Source organism: Nipponia nippon, unplaced genomic scaffold (genome assembly GCF_047370975.1).
Source record: "Nipponia nippon isolate SJK-2023a ecotype South Korea unplaced genomic scaffold, ASM4737097v1 scaffold_4, whole genome shotgun sequence".
Taxonomy (NCBI): Eukaryota; Metazoa; Chordata; class Aves; order Pelecaniformes; family Threskiornithidae; genus Nipponia; species Nipponia nippon.
Window position 1 is genome coordinate 106,960,935 of NW_028262358.1, and position 22,318 is coordinate 106,983,252.

General features: G+C 39.8%; 1 protein-coding gene across 2 annotated transcripts in view; it reads left to right on the top strand.

The window, feature by feature from the left end:
* Nucleotides 1-22,107, top strand: part of COLEC11 (collectin subfamily member 11) — a 40,688-nt gene extending 18,581 nt beyond the window's left edge. Inside the window, exons 3-7 of one of the 2 annotated variants that reach the window (XM_087774200.1) lie at nt 4,304-4,375; nt 16,968-17,039; nt 17,749-17,802; nt 19,163-19,258; nt 19,415-22,107. In XM_087774200.1, coding sequence (XP_087630326.1) covers nt 4,304-4,375; nt 16,968-17,039; nt 17,749-17,802; nt 19,163-19,258; nt 19,415-19,824 — 704 coding nt within the window. In that variant the 3' untranslated portion in view covers nt 19,825-22,107. The remainder of the gene's footprint in view (nt 1-4,303; nt 4,376-16,967; nt 17,040-17,748; nt 17,803-19,162; nt 19,259-19,414) is intronic. The other variant, XM_009461106.2, reaches the window with a different exon arrangement.
* Nucleotides 22,108-22,318: the final 211 nt, after the last annotated feature.

A 22,318-nucleotide genomic window follows, 5' to 3' on the forward strand; every position in this document is an offset into this window, starting at 1 on the left:
GTGACTTACACAGGGGAACACAATCAAGTTAAATATACGTTGTCTAAAGTTACACAGAAGATCAGTGAAAGGGTCAGACCCCACAGCACTGGGGACTGAAGCTTTGAAATGATTTTTTATTTCAAAGTTGTTGACAGGCTTGACAAATTTTGTAACTTCTTTGCCTCAGTTTCCTTATTTGTGTAATCAGTCAAAATTAACACCTGTGATTACCATTTTTGTGAAAGGACTGTTATTATTATTATTATTTATGATTATTATTATTGTTATATACAGCAGAATTTTTAAAAACGTATAAATAGTGCAGGACCTTGGCCCTTGTCAGAAGGCAATCCTGAGCCAGGAAACAACAGAGAGGCCTGAAAACCATAATGTGTTAATGATTTTGCTCCGATTCATGAAATGTAAACCTTGCAAAAGTGAGACAGATTGATGTACAAATTCAGCAAAGCACAAAATGGCCTGATACAGCCCTAGTAAATGTGAAATCCCTAAAAAGCTAATAATGCTCCAGCTACACTGTCAGGGGGACTGGCTCAGAGAATTGGTAATGAGATACTGCTGGCACAACTCCAACCCATTTTGGTGGCCAAGGCTTCCTTTAAACTGAGTGTATATGTGGCCGCGTGCCCAAAGTTCAGCTGCCACGCAGCGGGATTTGCTCGCTGCGGCTTTTCGATCTGCCCCATCTTCTCCTCTGCTGGGCTGCCGGCAACATCTCCAATGCTGGTTGAGCAGAGCCGCATGCCGCTGCTGGGCACGAGCCTGTCAGGATTTGGGAAAAATACGTACAGGGAAGAAGTGGAAGAAATGAGGGAGACCATGCGATGTGTGAAAGGGGAAAAAATAGGAGGAGAGGGTTAAGCCTAAGAAGTGGTGCAGAAAGTGGAGCCCAAATGGGGTGGTGAAGGAGAAAGACACCAGGGAAAAGTACCCAAAAGTGGGAGAGTGTAATGGACAAATTTTAGAAGAACAGGAAGAAATGAAGGGGAAAGAGAAAAGAGCAGTACAAAGAATGAGACTGAGTGGAGAGACTAGAAACTAAAAAAAAAAAAAAAAAAAAAAAGAAAATGACACAAAGCCAATTAGGACCCTGCAGAATAAAAGGGGGAATCAGAAGAGGGATGAGATGAGAATGGAGGTGGAAATGGAAGATGAAGAAAGCCAGTAAAGACACCAAGAATAGAAAAAGGCACAAATGAGTTTAAGGTCAGCAGCTTAGGTCTTAGGGACTGATTTTTTTTTTTTTTTTTTTTTTTTATACCCTCAACAGTATAAAGGAGTAAGATGAAATGCGGAAGGGAAGAATACTGTGGCTCTGAGAATCCAGACAGCAGACTGATCTGTGTTTTAGAAAGCTGACAATATTAATAACAGGAAAAGTGTGTTGTGTGTGAAGAGAGGATGGATGATGAAGCCTCGCTACATTGCTCACTCATATTCTTCCTAAAGTCCTGTTTCTTTTGACAGACCCATGAGATTGAAGTTACTACTATTATGGAGAAAAAGATAACATGGAACAATCCTTCAAAGCTTAAGTTCTCAGTTTACCACCTTGTTTTGTCTCCCTTTTAGAATCTAAAGCAGGAATTGTCTTAATAGTCTCAATGGCATACAATACCTAAAAAAGTTGATGCTACGCAAATAAAATAAAACCAATTTTTTTATGCCCACACTTGATGCGTCTACTCACACAGGGAGTATGAGTAATGGAAGAAAGTTATCACCAGCCAAGGAATGCTTAATAGCTCACGTAGTTAATATTTGGCGCGCTATGTTCATTACAGTAGATGGTACAGCTCAAGGTAGGCAGGATGCAAACATAATCAGAGACAAATCCTCTCCCAAAGAATTCACAAAAGAAGGTAAATCGACAGCGATGGTAAGGTATATTGTTTGAATTATGAAAGATCTCTCTCGGAGATGACAGGACAAGAAGCTTGTGGTAGTGTCAGGGTGTGCCTGATACCTGTGGTCCTGCTGCAGCTCAGTTCGGTACCCGGCCTGAATTTCTTATGGAGGTGTGGGGCATCACGACACTGCAGAGCACTGCTGGGCACACCTCTCCCCATCTCAGCTGCGTGGGCAAGAGCTGCATGGCGCTGAGGAAGAAGGTACTCCTTCATGCAGTAGGGCTGGAGCAAAAAGCCACCTGGGAAGGGATGGAGAAGAGACTGAGCAGGAGGGACAACTGCAAAGGGACTGTGGCTGGTGGAGGAGGCCATGCCGGAGCAACTGGGTAGGGACCACAATACACTCACCACAACCTTCTGCTCCAAAGGGACTGGGTGTAATGTGTGGTACAGGGGCTGGAGACCAGAAGGGGGGAGCAGAGGTGTCTTTCTTTAAGTTCATTTGTTTGTTTTTTCTTCCTAATTCAGGGATCAGAAGTTAAAAGTTAGTGTTAATTGGTGATAAATTAAAGTGATTGAAATTCCTGGACAGAAAACTGTTTTGTTGCCCATGACACCTGCACAGGCTTTGCTTCCTCAGCTTGCACAGTGCTCAGGGTACATACAGCAGAAACAGGGACTTAAACATGGCAAAGCTGAACTGGACCACTGATCCGTCCCTCTTCGCCAAGGTCTTGCTGCTTAAAACAGCTGATAACAAAAAATGCAGAGTGGTCTGTAGCTGGGCCTGTAATGGGGTAATCTCCTCCCAGAGAAAGTTTCTTAAACACCCACACTAAGGAATGCAGTGTCATCTTATTATAGGAATAAATGCAGGCAAGTGTAATGGCCTGAAGCACGAGTGATCTATTTTATTGATCCCTAATGCACAGCTTTCACTCTGAAGAACGTGTAAAGCAATAGGCTGTAATAGCCTGCTCTCAGCCTCCAGAGAGCAGGAAAAAGTCATTGTCAGGATTTATCTTTGGGAAGCAAAGAACTCATAACCAGCCTTGAGGGGGGAAAGGCAATCATACAAAGCCTATTGGTTACCTGCTAATAAAAAAAGTGACGTTCCCAAATGTGCCAAATAATAGCCTGTTTCATGCTAACAATATTATTCACTGGGGATTATGTGAAGTTTGTCCTCATTAAGGTCAGAGAATGGCCTATTTTTGCATGTCTGAAGGCAGGGAAGATGGTATGGAGCCTGCTGGCAGCCTGGAGAAGGGAAGCATAACAGATGGAGGGCTGAGTTCAGCTCACAGCCACCTATGTCTGCAATAAGGAGTGAGAGAGCTGGAGGCTGCATATTTGAAACGTACCATGTTTCGGCTTGTTTTTACATGTCATCTCTATGGTCCCTCTGTGAACCACAGTTGCCAGCTAAGCCAGAGAGCAGAGCTTGAAGGGTACATGATAACCGTTGACTTTCCTGCTAAGGTTCACTCTCTGTACAAATACAGTGTTGGGGCATCAGGTGTGTTGCGCTAGCTCTGGCTTTTAGATCCTGGCATTTTCTTTTCTGTGGAAGCTGTAGAGCTTTCTTCTCCTTCATATAAATCTTTTTTGTAAAGGTGGCTATGTAAATCATTCTCTGAACTTCTATTTGTTTAAGAGATTTTAATTTGATGTCAATGGCAAACTACAATAGTAGGGGGCAAAACAAGGTAAGCATTCCCAAATTTCCAATGAAAGGCACCAGGGAGGCAAACATTTACAGAAACTGATGTTTAAATATGCTGAATATAATAATGCGCCGTGAGCCATGTTCATCTAAGTACAAGGCACAGTGGTTCATACCGCAGACATTAAAAGGCACAGTATATAACTGAGAATGTGGATTAGGAGATACTCTTTCATGCTTAAAAATGATCCTCTAAATGAGGGATGTAGCAATGCCTTCCTATAGGCCTGATCCATCCTTGCTCTGTAAATGGCATAAAGTTTTTTCTTTTTTTTTTTAATTTGAGGTTAGAGTTAAGCCATTTTCCCTTGAGACTTAAGCATGTCCTTAGCAGATGCTCAGGAAGTGTTTGGTGAACAAAGACCCAGAAGTTTATGTGCTAAATTGGGGCCTAATTCTGAAGCTTCTACTTAAGTGAATTGTGCTGTTGGGCTTTTTGGAGGTTGATGATATGAGTAACATCCACAAAACTAGACCTATTGTATGAGACTTCAGTAATCTATTGACTTTGGTTTTGGCATTGTCTATGCCAATTGCAGGAAACTGTTCTCCATGCATGAAGTAAAGCTGTTAAGACAGATCGCATCTGCTTTTACCTTTTTCCCCGCTTCTTATCGTAGTTTTTTATTTTCAGTGGGGAGAATGGCACTCTTGTCACTGTCACCAACAGAAAATAGTCCTGGTTTAATATGATTCTTCTTTTTGTTTCCTTTTGTATCAACAGGGGAGGCTGGAGAAAAGGGGGAGAAAGGTGCCCCAGGTCGTCCAGGCAGAGTTGGGCCTCCAGGAGATAAAGGTAACTTCATTAAAGAAGGCATTTTGAAAGTTATTCCTGATCAAATGCTGCCTTTTCTTGTAAGATGATGATGGTGGGGATCCTTTCTCCCTTTGCTGGGTGACTAAATCATCCTTGGGCATTTTGTGTACTGTTGTGTTTTAACCCTAGTAGGCAGCTTAGCCCCACCCAGCTGCTCGCTCACCCCCTGCCCCAGTGGAATGGGGGAGAGAATTGGAAAGGTACAAGTGAGAAAACTCATGGGTTGAGACAAAGACAGTTTAATAGGTAAAGCAAAAGCTGTGCATGCAGGCAAAGCAAAACAAGGAGTTCATTCACTACTTCCCATCAGCAGACAGGTGTTCAGCCATCTCCAGGCAAGCAGGGCTCCATCACATGTAACGGTTACTTGGGAAGACAAACGCCATCATTCTGAATGTCTCCCCTTTCTTCTCCTTCCCCCAGCTTTATATTGCTGAGCATGATGTCATATGGTGTGGGATATCCCTTTGGTCAGTTGGGGTCAGCTGTCCCAGCTGTGTCCCCTCCCAGCTTCTTGTGCACCCCCAGCCTACTTGCTGGTGGGGTGGGGTGAGAAGCAGAAAAGGCCTTGACTCTGTGTAAGTGCTGCTCAGCGATAACAAAACCATCCTTGTATTATCAACATTGTTTTCAGCACAAATCCAAAACATAGTACCCTACCAGTTACTATGAAGAAAATTAACTATCATAGCCAAAATCAGTACAACAATATGCACTCATTTATAGACTAAGTATTGCTTCCTGGTCAAAAAGATTCATTTTGGAAAAAAAAAAAATCTTAAATTTTTTAGAAAGGTCTCCGTGAAGAAAGACATCATAATGTCTTCTTCATAATATGCCTTCTGCAAATGCAAACCTCATATTAGGTCAGAGCGAAAAAATCGTGAGGCTCAATTTCTTTGTTTCCTTTTGTTTTTAAGTGTGAAGACTCACAATACCTTAATTAAAAACATTGAGGGAAGGCAGTAAACCATAAGAGGCAGAGATGGATGGCCATGAGTGATTCCACATTTCTCAGATCACGGTTCAGTAATATTTATGGAACGATGGTGGTAACACCAACATTTGCACTGTAGTTCAAAATATTTGGAGCTCTTGAGAGGAATGGTGCTCAACAGTATTCAGTTACACAGCTGAGAGAAATGTGGTATTTCTGTATTGCAGGAAATTCTGTCTTTTCACATTTGTTTTTCTCCTAGAGCAAGGAGGAAATTTGACCTTCATAAGTTTTCCAGGAGATGCACATTGTGAAAAATTCACATTAAGAGTAGTCAAAACCTTTTATTTCAATATTGAAATTGAACATTTGACATTCCTGTCATCAGAACGATGGAGTTAGTTTTTACAAAACAGAATTTACAAGCTTCCTTTCAAAGCAATCGCAGTGCTAATTTACACTTCCTTATGATGAAGCATGATCCTTTATATAGTTCTTCTGGGCAATTATGGGAGTCTGATACCCGCAACTTTCCCTGGGACCAAAATCCATAGCTAGAGTGCTTCCCTCTACAATGCATTGAAAAATTTATAAGTCTCACGAGGAGTGTGCGTTTTCAGTCAGTGCATTTCCCGTATGGAGATGTACCCTTCAAGGACGACTCTTATAAAAAATATTGGAAACTGAAATTTCAACTCTTGCAAGGTAATGTGGCATGAAGAGAAGTTAAAGTACCACAGAATAATTTAGGTTAAAAGGTCATAAAGACCTCATCTAGTCCAATCTCCTGCTTAAAACAGGGCAGACTTCAAATTTAGATCAGGTTGCTCAGGGTCTTGTCCAGTAGACTTTTGAAATCTCCAAGGATAAGGATTCCACATCCTTTTTGATTGGTCTGTTCACCACTGTCATCGTGAAAGACCTTTTTCTTAGGGCCAACTGAAATTTTTTTTGTTGTAACTTGTGATCGTTGCCTCTTATCCTTTTGCTGTGTGTCTCTGAGAAGGATGCATGTTCTCTACAAAGCACTTGTAGGTAGTTGAAGACTGCAATTAGGTCACCCCTTACCTTTCTCTACTCCAGGCTAAATAAAACCATCTTCCTCAGCTGGACTCCAGTTTGTTTCTCTTGTATGAGGGCCCTGAAATCTCTGGGTCCTTTTGTGCAAAGGAGTTTTTTAGCCAGCCATTGGCCAGCCATCATCAGTGCATCGCAGGTGACGAGCTTAGCATCTGGCTGAACTCATAATATTCCTGTTGACACATTCCTGCAGCTTGTCGAGCTCCTCCTGACTGGCAGTGCTGCCCTCCAGCACACCAACCACTCCTGCCAGCATGGGATTTCTTGCAGACTCATGGAGGATCCTTCCACTTCTTCCTCCCCATCACTGATGTAGGACTGGTTCCTGAGGAATGGCACTCATTATCAGCTGCTGATTAGACTTTGGCAGCCTTGCAACAGTATCAACTATCCCTCTCAGCACCCTTGAAGGCCTTCTGGCCAGTGCCATGGACCTGTGTATATCCAGGTGAAGTAGTCCCTAACTCAGTCGTCCTCTGCTGTGTGTAGCACGTCCTCTCCAAATCTTTGCTACCAGACATGAAGAACTGGGAGGCCAGAGAGCAGACCTTGCCAGTAGAGATCAAGACAAAGAAAGCGCTAAGTACCTTAACCTTTCCTGTGTCCTTTGTCACTAGGTTGCCTTCCTCCTGAGCAGAGTGCCTATGTTATCCTTGGCCTCTTTTTTACTGCTGCCTTACCTGTACTGTCTTTCATGTTGTCCTTCATATACCTAGCCAAGTTCAACTCCAGCTGAACTTTGGCCTTCCTTACTTCATCCCTTGGGAATACTTCTATATTACCCTTTGGTAGCCTGTCCCGGTATCCGCCTCCTGCATGCTTCCTTTCTGTATTTGGTCCCAGTCAATAGTTCTCTGTTCAGCCAAGCTGGCCTGCTGCCATATCTGCTTATTTTCCTGCACATTGCAATGGATAATTCTTACGCTTTAAGGAAATTGTTCCTTAAGACTGAGAAGCTCTTTCTGGGCCCCTTTGCACTTCATAGCAGCCTCCAGTAGGATCCTGCCTACCAGGTCCCAGAACAAGCCAAAGTCTAGAAGTCCAGGGCTTTTATCCTGCTGCTTGCCTTCCTCACTTCCCTCAGGATCTTGAACGCTGTCATCTCATGAAGGCAGTCATGGTCACTGCAGCCAAGGCTGCTGCTGCTGATCATATCTGCAAGCAGAAGGTATGTGAATAACAGGTCTAGGAGACTACCATCTCTAGCTGGAAACCCAGTACCTGCATTAGATAATTGTCCCTGATGCACTTTCTGGATTGATTGCTCCTCATGGTGCTGCTCTCCCAGAAGATGCCGAAGTAGCTAGTCTCCAATTATGGAGATTCTTACAGTTGTTAAAAGAACCCTTCCCATCCAGTGCCACTTCTTGACAAGACAGTCTGTAATGAATGCCCACCGTGACATTCCCCTTGCTGACTTCTCTAAATCTGACTTATGTGCTTTCAACAGACCAGTTGCCTGTTATGGAGCAAAGCTCCATGCATTCAAGGTGCCCACTGTGCAGAGCATAACCCTTACCTTGTCCTCCCTGCCTGTCCTTCCTAAAGAGCCAATATCCATCCACTGCAGCACTCCTGTTGTTCTGGCTCTCCCATCATACCTGGGTGATGGATGTCATTAAATGGACTCCCAGGTCCTCCTGTTTGTTTTTCAGGCTTTGATCATTTTTGTACAAGTGTTTGAGGTGGGCACCTGGTCATACTGCTTTCTCATGGGGAGCTTGAGAGCCTCTCCCATCGTGCATGTTTCTCTAGCTTGGCATTTTGTCAAATCAATTTAAAATGTTTTGCACTGTCTGAGAAATGAATGTACTCTTTTTCAGTCAGGCCAATCCGTGATGTAACATTTCATTAATATATTTTATACTGTAAAATTGTATTTATTTGGAAAATCACTCTCATAAGGAATGCTTGATTAATAATAATGATAATTTTCCAGTTTTCCATACCTCCAAAAGTCCAAAATTCTGATGAGACTGAAAGAAGAAACACTGAAGTGAAAATTCACTGCAAGAAAACATACTTGAAACAGAAAAGAGATGAAAGAAAATTGAATATTAATGCATACTATATCAGTATTTTTCCAGGCAGTGCTTTCAGGTTAAGCACAGGCAAAATTTCATACTGCTTCTGTAGCAACATGGTTTTTACACTTTCCTTTGTGCATCCAGATTTGACTTGACATATGTATGTTCTTTGAATATTTGGTAAACAGCTTTATTTTAGCATAGAAATTTCTACAAACAAGTTCCTGTTTAAAATGAATTCTAATTAACTCATCTTTTCCTTAATGCTGTACATTTTGCAGATATTTGTCTTCATCATCTCCTTTCCACAAATGCTTCTTCAAAGCAAAAAAAGTTGTTACCTTAAAAATAATTTGGACTATATGGTGCCAGATTTCATCATGGTACTATAGCCTATGTATTTTCTGAGTGTCACAGTGTCGACTGGATAAGCAAACAGACTTCACAGATGTAATTTCTACCATATGGAAAGGACACAGAAGGACATTCAGCCTTGACCTAGAAAAAACTTTCAGTCTCCTGACCTTTCAGTCTCTGGTTAACCTCCACAGATAGTGGAGTCAGACAGCAGTGCCCAAACCTGAAGTTAAGCTTATGCATAAATACTTTTCTACACTCTCAAACTGAATGAGAATGACTCAACTGTATATTCTCTTCCAGCAGTGCAAGGGTTTTCCCATTTTTTATCCAGAAGCTGGAACTTTGAGGCAAAAATAAAATATAACAGTATTCTTGGGAAAAATCATGTGAGCAGCTAACACTGAAATATCCAACACACTGACATCTTTTTTCCTATTTGGTTGTTCATCTTATTTATGCAGGGTTAAGAACTGAGCATCATTCAGAGGTTGATAATTTGTTCACTATGTTGTTCTCAGAAATAATCTATTCATCATCTTTTTCCTGGACAGACTATCTAATATCCATTCATGACCTGCTATTGGCTTTGCTTTTTTTGCTCTGATTTTGATCTCTTGATGGGCATACACCACTGATGTCCTTTAAAGTCCTCAGTTGGTGTAAGCTTAGACCTGTGATCCAGGTACATAACGCATAGCTTAGTGGATAATGAAAGATGGATAAAATTGTTTCATCACTTTGCATTTGCCCCTTTCTAAGAGCACGCATGGATGATCACAGCAGCTCTGTGTCTGTGCAGTAGCCTGTTAAAACTGCAGTCACTGTGTTAACATGTGTTTGACCCCCTATATTTCTGTTGAAGCCTGGTAATTTTTGTCTTGTTGGGCTAATATTTGGCTCCTTCTGTTGATGGAAACTGCTAAATTTCAGTGTATTTTTCTGCTATTTGAGTAAGTGATGGTTTACATGAGGAGGAACTGTAATTCTTCTGCAACATTTGTAGAGTTTTCTACTGTTGGTGTTAATTTACATTACCAGAATCACAGTAATCTTTTTTTTTTGTTTCTAATTTCCCCTTTCTTTGTTTCATTTCTCAGGCAAGTTCATCCTCAGAAAATGTGCTTAGTTTCTTTGAACTCCTTAAGTATATAATAATCAGTGAATAAATAACATAGAAAAGAAATGGTTTTCTTATGGTATATTTGGCCTGAAATGAACATCTCAAGATTCAAAAGTGCTGCAAATGTTTTTATCATGTCCTTTCCTCATGACATTTTTGGATTTTGGTAGTTCGGAAACTGATAAATATTAAAACTTTCTGGTGCTTACCGGAAATAAATCTGGTTCTGAGTGTCCTGATGTTTCAGGGTGACATCAGACATCCTGATGTCTTTGGGCACTGATTAAGGTTAAATTCCACTTAGTTTCCTCATTACTTTTAATTAATTGTATAGGTCAATTATGATGCATAGCATGTCAGCAGAATATAAAACTGTGTTGTCCTTATGTAAAGCATAGAGTGCTGGATCAAGTGAAATGGATGATTCAGGCAAAAGTAGAGTGTACTGCAGTGCAAGGTTTGGGGTGTGAAGTTAAGAGATGTAACTTTCCCCCCTTGCCCTGATTGCTGTATTGCACACTCCCGTGTTGGGGGTGAACTCAATTATTTCACTGAGTCATGATCCTATCTGTGAAGCTGAAACTTCCATGTATACAAATTCCACAGAGATCTTTCAATAACAATACAGTACTGTGAATATTCCCAGAGTAGCATGTATTCTGCTTATGGCAATCAAAATAAGGAGCAGCGGGTGAATTTACTGTTAGAATGCGTAATCAAAGGCACAACATATTAAAAATGTGTTCTTCAAGACATTTTATGTTGCAAAGGGGGCTCTGAGCAACCTGATCTAGTTGAAGATGTCCCTGCTCGTTGCAGGGGGGTTGGACTGGATGACCTTTAAAGGTCCCTTCCAACTTATTCTATGATTCTATGATATTTCTTAGAGCCATAAGCATTTGAAAATATATTATTTTAGTATTTTAATTTCAGCCTTTATGCGTCTTACTTCATTTATACTGGTATGTGAAGCAGAGTCACATAGTATTCTTGGGCGTGGAACTCAACTGTCTCTCTCTACAGTCGCAGCATTAGCACAGTCCCTGGCACAGTTTTGGCTTGTGCCAGTGAACACTTTCCCAGACAATTCTTGGGCACATTTTGGGAGTTAACACACTGAACAGCTTGCAAGTGATTATCCTGGTTTGAAGAGTAAGACAATTTAATATCATGGAGTGTACCATTCTCGGCCACCTGGTTCCCACTGCCAGGGAACAGTCCCAGGCATTTAGTTTACTAGTACAGGCATAGCCTCTTAAGTATGAGAGAAGACTCATTAATTTAACTGGATTGGAGCCAGAGTGCTCAGTCATTTGTATAATCAAATTCTAAAGAGAGGTAATAATATCTTAATTTATATTTTAGTATTACTGATTGCTCATTAATATGTAATCAATCAATCCTTTACATTTCTGAGCCAACTCTTACATGAACTTAATGCTCACTAAGGAGTGCTGCAGGCAGGATTCCATATAAAAGTCCTGACATTGACAGTTGTGGATTCAAAAAGTGGGTATCTGGTTGAAAACTGTCTTTCAGTTCCACCTGAACTCAATAGGATTTTGAGAAAATCTGTGTTAAACTGAGTGGACAAAAAGATGGCAGATGGTCTTCAGTGTAAATAAATGTATTGCCTAGGGACATTAGGGATACATAATTTAATCCATACTTACATGATGCCAAAAAGAAGAACTGTCACTTAAAACCCGAGAACTGCTCTGAAATCATTAGCAGCAGCCCCAAAGCCAACAAAACGCTGCCCATCATCAGAAAAGATACCAAGGACAAAACAGGAAGCTCGTTTTTGCAGCCGATTTTGCTCTGTATAAAAGCCTGACATGCACCTGACGTGAGTGTGGTTCTGGCCTCTGTCTCTCAAGAAGGACATGGGAGATTAGAGAGGGGCACCAGAAATGTGAAGAAGATGGAGGAGCTGCCTCATAAGAAGCTGGAAAGGTTTAGACTCTTCCATCTGTATGGAGGAGTCTGAGGAGGATATGATTGAGGTTACAGAGTCACAAAAGCAGTGAGTGAGGTGACCTGCTGTTCACCAGATCCCATCATACCTGAACTAGGAGGCACACACCGAAACTGCTGGGGGGACTGATTCAGGAACTCCATCTGCAGTGGACTGCAGATAGCGGCTGGGGTTGTATGACCTCCCTGTATTGCTCCTCTTGCTGCCACTGTGGGAAGCAGAGTGTTGGGCTAGAGGGACCACCGATCTGAGCAAGCTTGGTATTATGTTGTTACTGTAATTCTGGCAAGATACGTGTTTCGTAAGGGCAGTTATTTGTCTTTGTGTGCATCTGACTATAAACTTCTCCATTCAGGAACGGACCATACTATTTCCATTTATTTTGTTTTGAATGTACTTTAAAATCCTTTAAACTTTTTTGCTGCCTTCCTAGGTTGGATTTTTTCTTACTATCTTTAGTTTCCTTTGCAAATTTTCTAGCCTTTCTGATTTCTAGTCAGTATGAATAAGTTTCCTCTTTTTTTTTTTTTGCATATGTTTTTGCATAAAACATATGCAAAGCTTTTGAAGTTTCACTTTGTCATTAAGATACCTGTCTAACATGAGTGGGATGGATCACTGCTGAGAGGTGTTTATTTCTCAATTGCTTACCAAGGGAGCTTAGATAAATAGCTTAGACTAAACCCCTAACTTTCAGGTGGCTAATGCTGGGTGAAATTAATTTGCCCCAACTACATAAAATGCCACCTGGGATTATCCACTGTCTGTTCATATAAAATGTAACGGTGTTGTAACCACTGTTCCCTAGCCAGTCACCAACCTTCAGTGGTGTGAATATTTAGATTATGATTATAATATTATAATAAGATATATTATTATAATAAGATATTATAATATTAAGATCAGATTATTTAGCGTAAAGCAGTACGGTAGTCTATTGGTGTATTCAGAATTTTTTGATTTCGAGTTGCCAATAGTTTTAAAAAGTTAAGTGTCCTGAATGTAGATTACTACCATACCATAACATCATTATATTCTTTAAAAATACTGTTCTCATTCCAGTTAGGCTAAATATTTGCATAGGGAATACTGACTGCTACAAGACTAAGGAGGTACACTGGGGGAAAGACATTGTAAGCTTGGTCTATATCTTACATTCTTTTTCTGAGTATCCTCTGCAGATTGCTGTCAAAGATGGCACTAGTGTCAAGCAGCCTTTGGTCTGGTTTGGTACGCTTCTACTTTTGTTTTTAGGTAGGTGTCCGTGATGTCCACTATGTCAAATCATGAAGGATTTCTATCTGATTTGTCTTTAAATCTTTAAGTTTGGGAAGTAAACTACTACTCTCTTCCCTTTGACACGATTCAATTCATCTGTGACATGGTAAATTTGTCTTTCTGCTGGATTTGTCTTTTTGGCACCTTTTTCTTTTTTTAAGAAGCAGTTTTATACCTTCTTGTCTGTTCCAATTAATGCTTTCTGAAGAGATTGGCCATACTGGATGAAGACCCCCATTTATAGTGTTGCACAGAGCCAAAGCCCTCATTTTTTCACTGCTTGTGCAGCCCACCATTCATCTCTGGTATTTTATTTCTTCTCTTGTTTGCGGGCCTGAAAAGGCCACCAAGAAGATAATTTAGAGTTTCCTTCTCTTCAGTTCCTTCCAAAATCCTTTAAGTCTTCTATAATTGGTTCCAGTGTATCCCACCTTCATCTGAGAGATGATAGATGACTTGCTTCATATTCTCCATTCAAACTTTCTGTTAGATTTCCTACTTTTGGCCTGTGGAGATTTAATTTCTTTCATTGTCCTCATTTCTTTCCAACTCTCACTTCCTGATTTCATTAAGACTCTTTTGACTGCATTTTTGGCTATCATAGGGCCACTAAAAAGGACTTTACAAAAGGTATTAAAACTTTTGAAACCCTCAAGGCAGATGGGTCTCTCCTGAAACCTTGTGATTTATTCTGCAGAAGAAGCAGAATAAGCAAGCCCCTGGCGTAGAAGCAGGGGTTAGTCACTGTAAGAGAAAACCAAATCCAAACAGTCCTTTTAATGAGCACAGGAGACTTAATGTATGTCTTCATTGTTTGAGATAACACACTTTTACTTCTGAGCAGATCATGTAGCTTTTACTGGCTGTTACTGAGAAGTAGTTCGTTTTCTGGGCAGTATTTATAAGAAAGAAAGTGAAGTCATTTTATATATTATATTTTATTTATTCATTAGGTCTATGTGTTTATTTAATTTCAGGTGTAGCAGCCTGAAAAGAAAAAGCATTCAAACATCTGACAATCTGTTACGGTAATCCCAATTCATAAATATCCAAAGCAAGAAAGGTCATTTTCAGAGCCATTTGATAAACTCATTACAAGCTGATACTCTAGAGATTTTCAAGGAAATACCCTCTCAATATACTATCTATATTGGATAAATATCCAATGGTAGCATCAGTACATTTATACCCTGCACAGCCCAATGGATTGCATCTTTAAGGCAAGCCATGAATCTGTTCTGAAAGTGAAGCTGTGTTCCGGAACGTAGATCTTCAGCTGGCTGGGTGGATTACTTCTATTCTTCGGTAGGAATATATAGCATAGGAGAAGAATATTTTTGGTTTCTGGTAGAATTTCCTAATTGAGTCCATGTCCAGTAGTGACTGAATTTGATCCTTGTTGGAAACAAAGGAAAATAATTGATTGTAGGACTTGCCAGTAATTAATTAGGCCAACAAGCCATACACATTCAGCTTCTCTCAGTTCAGAGGAAATTATTTCTTCCTGACTCATGCCATCAAGTGACAGTTGCTTGAAACTTCACAGAGTAATACAGAGGACATCTCTTAGCCCAGTGGTGATCAGTTTATGTTCTGAAACTTGTTACTGATTACACTTTTAAGTTAAAGGTAATGATGAAATGGGTCATAAAATTCTCCAGCTTTTAAAAATATATAGAGGAAATATGTGACTGTCTGTCCAGTTGCAGTAACAACGGAGGGCAACAGGCCTTCAGTTGTTGTAGATCAGCACTGAGGCTGAGCTATGACAATTTATACAAGTTCAGTTGCTGGATCCCTATGGTAGATTTTCCTACTAACTTGTCTCATTGATTCCTTGCTCCTGTGTAGCAGAACAGTGCATAACAGATGTTGCTTTGTGCAAAGAAACAATCTTTTCAACAATCATTGAAAAAACTGCATCAGTATTTTCTAAAGCAGTCTTGGTCTTGGGTTTCTGCAGGATGGGAGCCTCAGAAGGCATTTGGCTTCCCATCCCTGTAGTTCCTCCATACCCGCTCTCCATTAATACTGTGTGGTACAGTGGGAAACCTATGTCGTATGACATAGGTGTATAGCTGTGCTGCCTCCAGACCATGTTTCTCGTTGAAATCATGATACAAAGAGGCCTAAATCTGATGGCAGAGCATTGATTTGCTCAGGTGTTGCACCCAGGAAAAGGTATCACCAATGTACACCGAGATGCAATATTATTTCTTGAGGCTCCTTGGGCCATAGGAACTGCAGCATCAGGCAAACCCTGCCACATTCACTACATAGTGAATGTAGCAAAATGACAGGTCTCATTTCATAGGTCTCAGAAAGTCTACCTAAAACAAATCAGGGAATCCTCTCTAAACCAATGCCAGAACCAAAGTATCATTTAGAAATAATAATCTGACAAGCTTAGACTATGTAGAGTTTATTGACTATAAATGGCTTGGTTTAAGCCAAAACCTTCAGTCATGTGTAAACCTGCCGTATTTACTCTGCTAGGTGACTAGTGCTTATTAATTTCAACTGCTGATCCCCTAAACTTGTAGATGAGCTCTGTAGACATGGGGTTGAATAAAGCTTTGCTATTACAGGCTAAAGTTCTTCTCTCAGATTCACACCATTAAGATAATTATTTTTCATAATGTTTGAGAAATGCCATCTGGAAAAACCATATGATATAACAGGCGTGTTTTATCTGTTTTATTATTTGAGCTCTGGAGGAGCTCAGATCAGTGACATCAATACTTGGACTGTGGCACACATTTTATTAGTAGCAGTGCTTCAGCTTGGTTTGTGAAGATAGTGATGGCAAAGAAACTGTCGGTTCCAGTGCAAATTCTGTTTCCCCTGAAGCCATTCTAATATTCACTTTACATCACACAGGAAAGTACAACTAATAGAAAAGAGGTCAAAGTCAGACAAAGTAAAGTGAATCAAGCTGTCTTACATTGGATTTCTGGGTATGCCTCATGGATATAGATAGGTGACAGTGGCTGGTTCATGCAGATTTGTTGACAATTTCAATTGACCTTAAGAGGTGGATAGTTGCCTTTTATTTGTAAAAACACAGCTGAGAAAAATGATTTTTAGCAGCTCCTTTGCTATAACTGCACTTTGAAGTATTCTGTAGACCTGCCTTTAAAGTTAGTAACATTCAACATTGCTGGGTTGAGTCTGACTTTGTATGAACATGTGCATGTGTCTGTATATATGTCTATGTAAGATTTCCTTTAATTTTCATTTTTCCTTAATGTAATCTTCAAATTCAAAAGTAAAGAATGAGAATGTGACTGCTTCCACAGTGTTTATATTGTATAAATAAGCTATTGAGCCCAAATTCAGCCCTCAGTTACAGTGGAGCTACTGTATTAGATGAAACTGTCAGTTCTGCTTGGATCCTTTAGGTCTTCTCAACTCCATGATAGTTTTAATCCACTGATCCATGTTTGAATGCAATCCCCCCTTACTTTCAACATAATTCTGCCATGATCATTTGAAAGAAGTTTGCAAAAGCTTTTCCAGTGGCTCTCAGCCAAGATCTGTTTTCATTTACATCTGCATGCCTCGTTAAAGTCAGTTGCTTTGCAAAGATGAAATCACTGTCTAGGTTGTAAGTTCTAGGTTGTAAGAACGTAGGTTCTTCACAAGGAGTGAGCTGGACCTCTGGAGTTCAATGAATATTGGGGATATAGAGCGGTTTTGCTCATTGTAAAAACTGATATTGCGAGCATGCTAGAAACGGAATGAATCAGAGTACATTGCTAACGTGTGTCTTTTGTCTTTGTTATGTATAGGAGAAATGGGGGACAAAGGACAGAAAGGCAGCATAGGACGGCATGGAAAAATTGGTCCTATTGGTTCAAAAGGTATGCTTAGTTCAATTGTTTCTCCCTTTGTTTTCAGACGAAAAATCTGTGTTCATTTATGTTTGAGAAAAGTTTAGGTGCTTGAAAAATGGTTAACAAGTCCCAGAATTTACCATAATAGGGAGTTTCTCACACTGTAGTCAGCCAGATGACTGAGATCTCTCAGCCAGTTACCTTTCGCTCTGACAGCAGTGTATTTAGCCTTAAAGCAGAGTGAGAATCTTGGTTTACGGCTAAATAAAGAAATTTGCACACAATCACACAAGCGTGGACAGTTAAGAGAAGCAGATGGGAAGATGCACTGTATTTCAGCAGACTTTTAAGAGCCAGAAAACTTGAATTCTAATCTTGCCTACCTCATAGGCTTCCTATGTGACTTTGGTTAAAGCATTTGGACTATGAACCGAGATTTAGGCACCAGCGTAGCATATCCAGCCCTTTTCCCTCTACAGCATCTGAACTTATTGGTTCTGTGAAGTTAATGAATGTCAAAAAAAATGGATATTGGTACACATTCTTTGTTTTCAAGTTTTACAACTTTGGCTGGCCTTCGTTGTGGAACAGCTAGGACAGAAAAATCTTTAATTTTGCTTGGGCATATTTCTACTTTCCACATTTGAATGTTACTAGAGAAAAAAATAAGCAAGTGCTAAATGAACTGTTCACCAAAAAACCTGCCTTAAATTTATATTCTTTTTCATGTCTCTAGGTGAAAAAGGAGATAATGGTGACATAGGACCACCAGGTCCTAATGGTGACCCAGGTAATCCATGGCACACCTTGTGTATGTGGAGGATTTTACAAGATGCATGCATCATCACCGAAAATACATGTCTGTTTACATACTGGGGAAAATAATGAAAAAATAAATATTTGTATAAGCACTGTAGTATTTCACTGTAATATTTTCAAATTACTTAAAATTATTGAAGCTGCAGTAGTTGCTGGACTTGTAGTCTATTTGTCAAAACAATGTCTCAGAGCTCCTCAAACGTGTGATCACTCCAGAAGACTAGCGGGAACGGAAGTGCGATTGTCTGTATCATTCACCACCAGTGCAAAGGGACATCTCTGCATATCCCACTCTGGCTTCCAGCCAACACAAATGAGCAGGTTGGAAGCTCCTGCCCCTTCATGGATTATTGTTGTAGGAGCAGGAGATTACCAGGAATACAGATCTTCCAGAGAAAAAGGTGAAAGCCTGGCATAAGAAGTGTTAGCCTTACCAAAGTGGCAGATTCAGATTTTACCCAATTCGTCCCGTCCTGGCAGAGTGCACTAGAGGTGCACCAATTAGTTTTCTCATGAGAACATAATTTGTCACCCTAACTCTTGAGGCAGAGTACCATATACCTAGTCATCAAGCAGAGTTTTGCAGTGTAAGTACCCTGTGCTTAGACACCTAAGCTGAGTAATTGGGTAGTCAAATGCAGATTTGAATAATTACAGACAGAACTGGAAACTGTAATTGATCCTCGTTTTGAGATTTGAACTCACAGATGTAACAATTATCCTTTTAGTATTCTCATTCATATTATCTTTGTGAAACCAGTATCAATTTGGGTTAATAGATGGTTTTCTATTGTCTTATTTTATTGAAAGAAGAACTGTAAATTTTGTACTTTTGAAAGTACAGAACTACATTTTGCAGGTAATTATGTGCATTACATGGTTGGAACATTAGCCTTTTGGATCCACTGTGTTATGTTCCTCGTGAGGAACAGGCGGACAATGCACTGTGCAGATTTTTGCTGTGGAAAAAGTGCTCTTTGGAGAAGACTGAAGAGAATAATTTCACTCAAAATGGGAAATTTTGACAAATGTTTTTAGTTAAAAAAAAAAATCTGTATTTTTTTTGCAGGGAATATCTGTCTATGTTCAGGTTAGTACTAATCATGTAGGGCTGAAGCTTCATGGGAGGTGAACTGAGCTGTTCTGGATAGGCCCAGACACCCGTGAGAACCATATGATGGTGCAGGGTAGCGAAGGCTCTAGGTTTCTGTCTCTTATTTGCCAGACAGCCCTCTCCAGGGCTGCCAGGCTGGGCCTTTTCATAAAATTGTTTAGATAATTATTGAAATTGGATAGCTTTTTGATTTTGGTGTATCTGTATCATTTCACAGGCATCCCCTGTGAGTGCAGCCAGCTAAGGAAGGCTATTGGTGAAATGGATATCCAAGTGGCCCAGCTGACAACGGAACTAAAATTCATAAAAAATGGTAGGTTAATTTTATATAAATATTTTCCTTTCTTGTTGTCTCAGTTTACCGGTGCAGTTGCTCGTAGAGAGCAGCACCATCCCGCATCTGATTTGTGAAGCTATTTTGGGGTGTACAGTAAGTTGGTTTATAGAAATGCGAGTGCTCACTTTTCAGCACTGCCCTCCCCCGCAGCTGTTGCTGGTGTGCGTGAGACAGATAATAAGATATATCTGCTGGTGAAGGAAGAGAAAAGATACAAGGAAGCCCAGCTCTACTGCCATGGAAGAGGAGGGACGCTGAGCATGCCCAAGGATGAGACTGCCAACAATCTGATCGCCTCGTACATCAACCAAGCCGGGCTCACCAGAGTTTTCATTGGGATTAACGACCTAGAGAAAGAGGGAAATTTTGTCTATTCTGACCGATCGCCCATGCAGACCTTCAACAAATGGCGCAGTGGGGAGCCCAACAATGCTTATGACGAGGAGGACTGTGTGGAGATGGTGGCGTCTGGCGGGTGGAATGATGTTGCGTGTCATATTACCATGTATTTTGTGTGTGAATTTGACAAAGAAAATGTCTAATCTTGTCTGCTCTCTCTTTATTTTAAGAAAAGTTTTTAAGCTGATTGTACAAGTTACCCCATGTTTATAGAGTACAAGGGATATTTTGCAAGTATGTGGCATCAGTGTTGTACAGCTGTAAATACAATTTAGGTATTTCAAATATCAGTATTTACCCTTCAGAAGGGAAGAGCAGTGATAAGACATAGCTTTTTTCTGTAGGAAAATATATGTATTTAGATAAAAATGTGCTTTGGGCTAAATTCTGCCCTCACAACAGTTAACAAGTGCGATTGCATGACTGCAGGGGAAGGCAGAATTTGGTCTCTAGTTGTCAGAATGATGATTTCTGAAGAAGTAGATTCCTGATATTCTTTTATCTTAGCAAAATTTGTTGTTATAAATGTTAATTGCTTGTAGTGCTACAGGGATATTTCAGCAACAAGGCAAATATTTTGTATACTCCAGTTAATAAGTACAAATATTACTGTAAGTTTTTTGGATGTCAAGGTGTTACAACTTTTTTTTTAAAAACAGCCAAAGCAAAACAACAGATCAGGAGTCCTACCAATTTTGTACTGTTTCTTTATTAATTTGTTCACAGATGTATAACAAGGAGGCACTTAAGCAAACTGAGTTTTAGTGCTGAAGGAGGACAAAGTTCTTGTAATTTAGTACTGAAAGAGGGGATCCCAGCCAGATGGGTGTTTTGGGGTTGGCTAAAGGTACAAGTAAGATTTTGGTTTTCTGTATTCTTTAGTTGAGAATGATTCAGTGCACGAACTATTTCAGGCCCCAGATAATTTCTTAAAGTAAACATATTTCACATTTGTATAATATGATCTTGGTGTATCTTGTTACAAAACAAACAAAATACCAGCCCTCCACAATTTAAGGCAGACTTCATAAATAGACAATGGATCTCATAAAAATGGTTTAGCTAGTAGTTCCTTTTGGCAGGAAAACAGCCTACGTGTTTACTCAGATTGTAAGGATGACCCCCTGAAAAGCAGCAAAAGTTTCCAAAATTTTCCTATTTATGTATATAGCAGTAATAAGTAACTTTGCACAGATAATTTATGTACCCAATTTACAATTGCATGTGATGGAAAATGTGATGTATATTTAAAAAGCCAACAATATAATTTCACAAAGGAAATGATGAATCACTTTGGATCTTCCTAGGAGCCAGTTGCACAAAATCTTATCTTGCTCTTAGGCATAGAAAGACGAGTGCAAAATCTCTGACTGTGTTTTTTCAGGAATACCTTGCACAGTGTTTTAAGATGATTTTTAAGGAGAAATGATCCTTTGTATGACATAGTAATCAAAATACATATCTGATCATTATGGGAGATTGGTCTATAGGATTTCCACAGCAGATGTGGCATGTGGTCCCAGAGATTTCCCTACTGCAAGGCAAGACCAGCTCTTATAAACTCTACAGTGCCATGGTATATAAACAATCAGTGGCCATACAATTCTGTTCATATCCACAGAGTCTGACAATATTTGATGCGATGCTATTATTATATACCTAAGAAAACAAACCATTTTGCTTGTTATATTTACTCTGTGAATTTGAATCCATTATATTTATATATATATATGTTTGCTATTAATTTTGAAGATCAGTAGCAAATTCCTATAGTTTTTGAAGATCAGTAGCAAATTCCTATAGTATTTGAATATCAGCCCAGCTCCAGAGCAGTCTCTCTAAGAAATGAACGATCCTTTCATTGCTTTACTTTCTTTGTACTAAAGGTAGGTATGATTCCTATATGTTAGGTGTTCTTCCAACTGTATATTGAAATCTATTCAATAATGTGAATATGGTTCTACACTAATATTCAAAGACTCTTTACAGAATTTGCAGGGAGCTAGCAAATCCAGTATAGCAATTTGTTTGTTTAGCGCCTTTTGAATGTCATGATTGTTTCCTGCCTGCTATAGAAATCCTCAGAAACCATTTAACTCTCCAACATACTTTTGTCAAATCATTGTAGCTATGTTAAAACAGTCCAAACCTGAGTTACAGGTATCTGGAGCTCCCTCATTATGTACGTGCTGAAGTTGCTAACTGTTTATTTTTCACCCAGGTTTTGAAAGTCTCTGTTGTAATGTTCGATTTCCTCAGAAACATGAAAAGAGGCCTTTTGAGAAGGTGGGAAGCTTTTTCAGATGCCAAATGCTTCTATTTTAGCTGGAAGTCACACCACATTTATAAAGATTGCCTTGATGTGTAGAGCATTTAAGCAGTCTCAATTTCTATTAAAATTTAAGATGAGAAATAAAGGCAATGAAAACAAATTTCCCCCGTAGTTTGTGTGTTCTTCAGGATATATTTTTGCAGCTCTTGATATACAAGATAGAAAGGAAATTAGCTGTATTGTCAGAGCCCTGTACGTTGGCTGCTACAGTCCTTATTTCACTGTTTGGGCAAGGGGAGTGGGGCTACTGTGTAAGGTCTCTAGCTGTCCTGCGAGGAGCAAAGACTGCACATCTGATATTTACC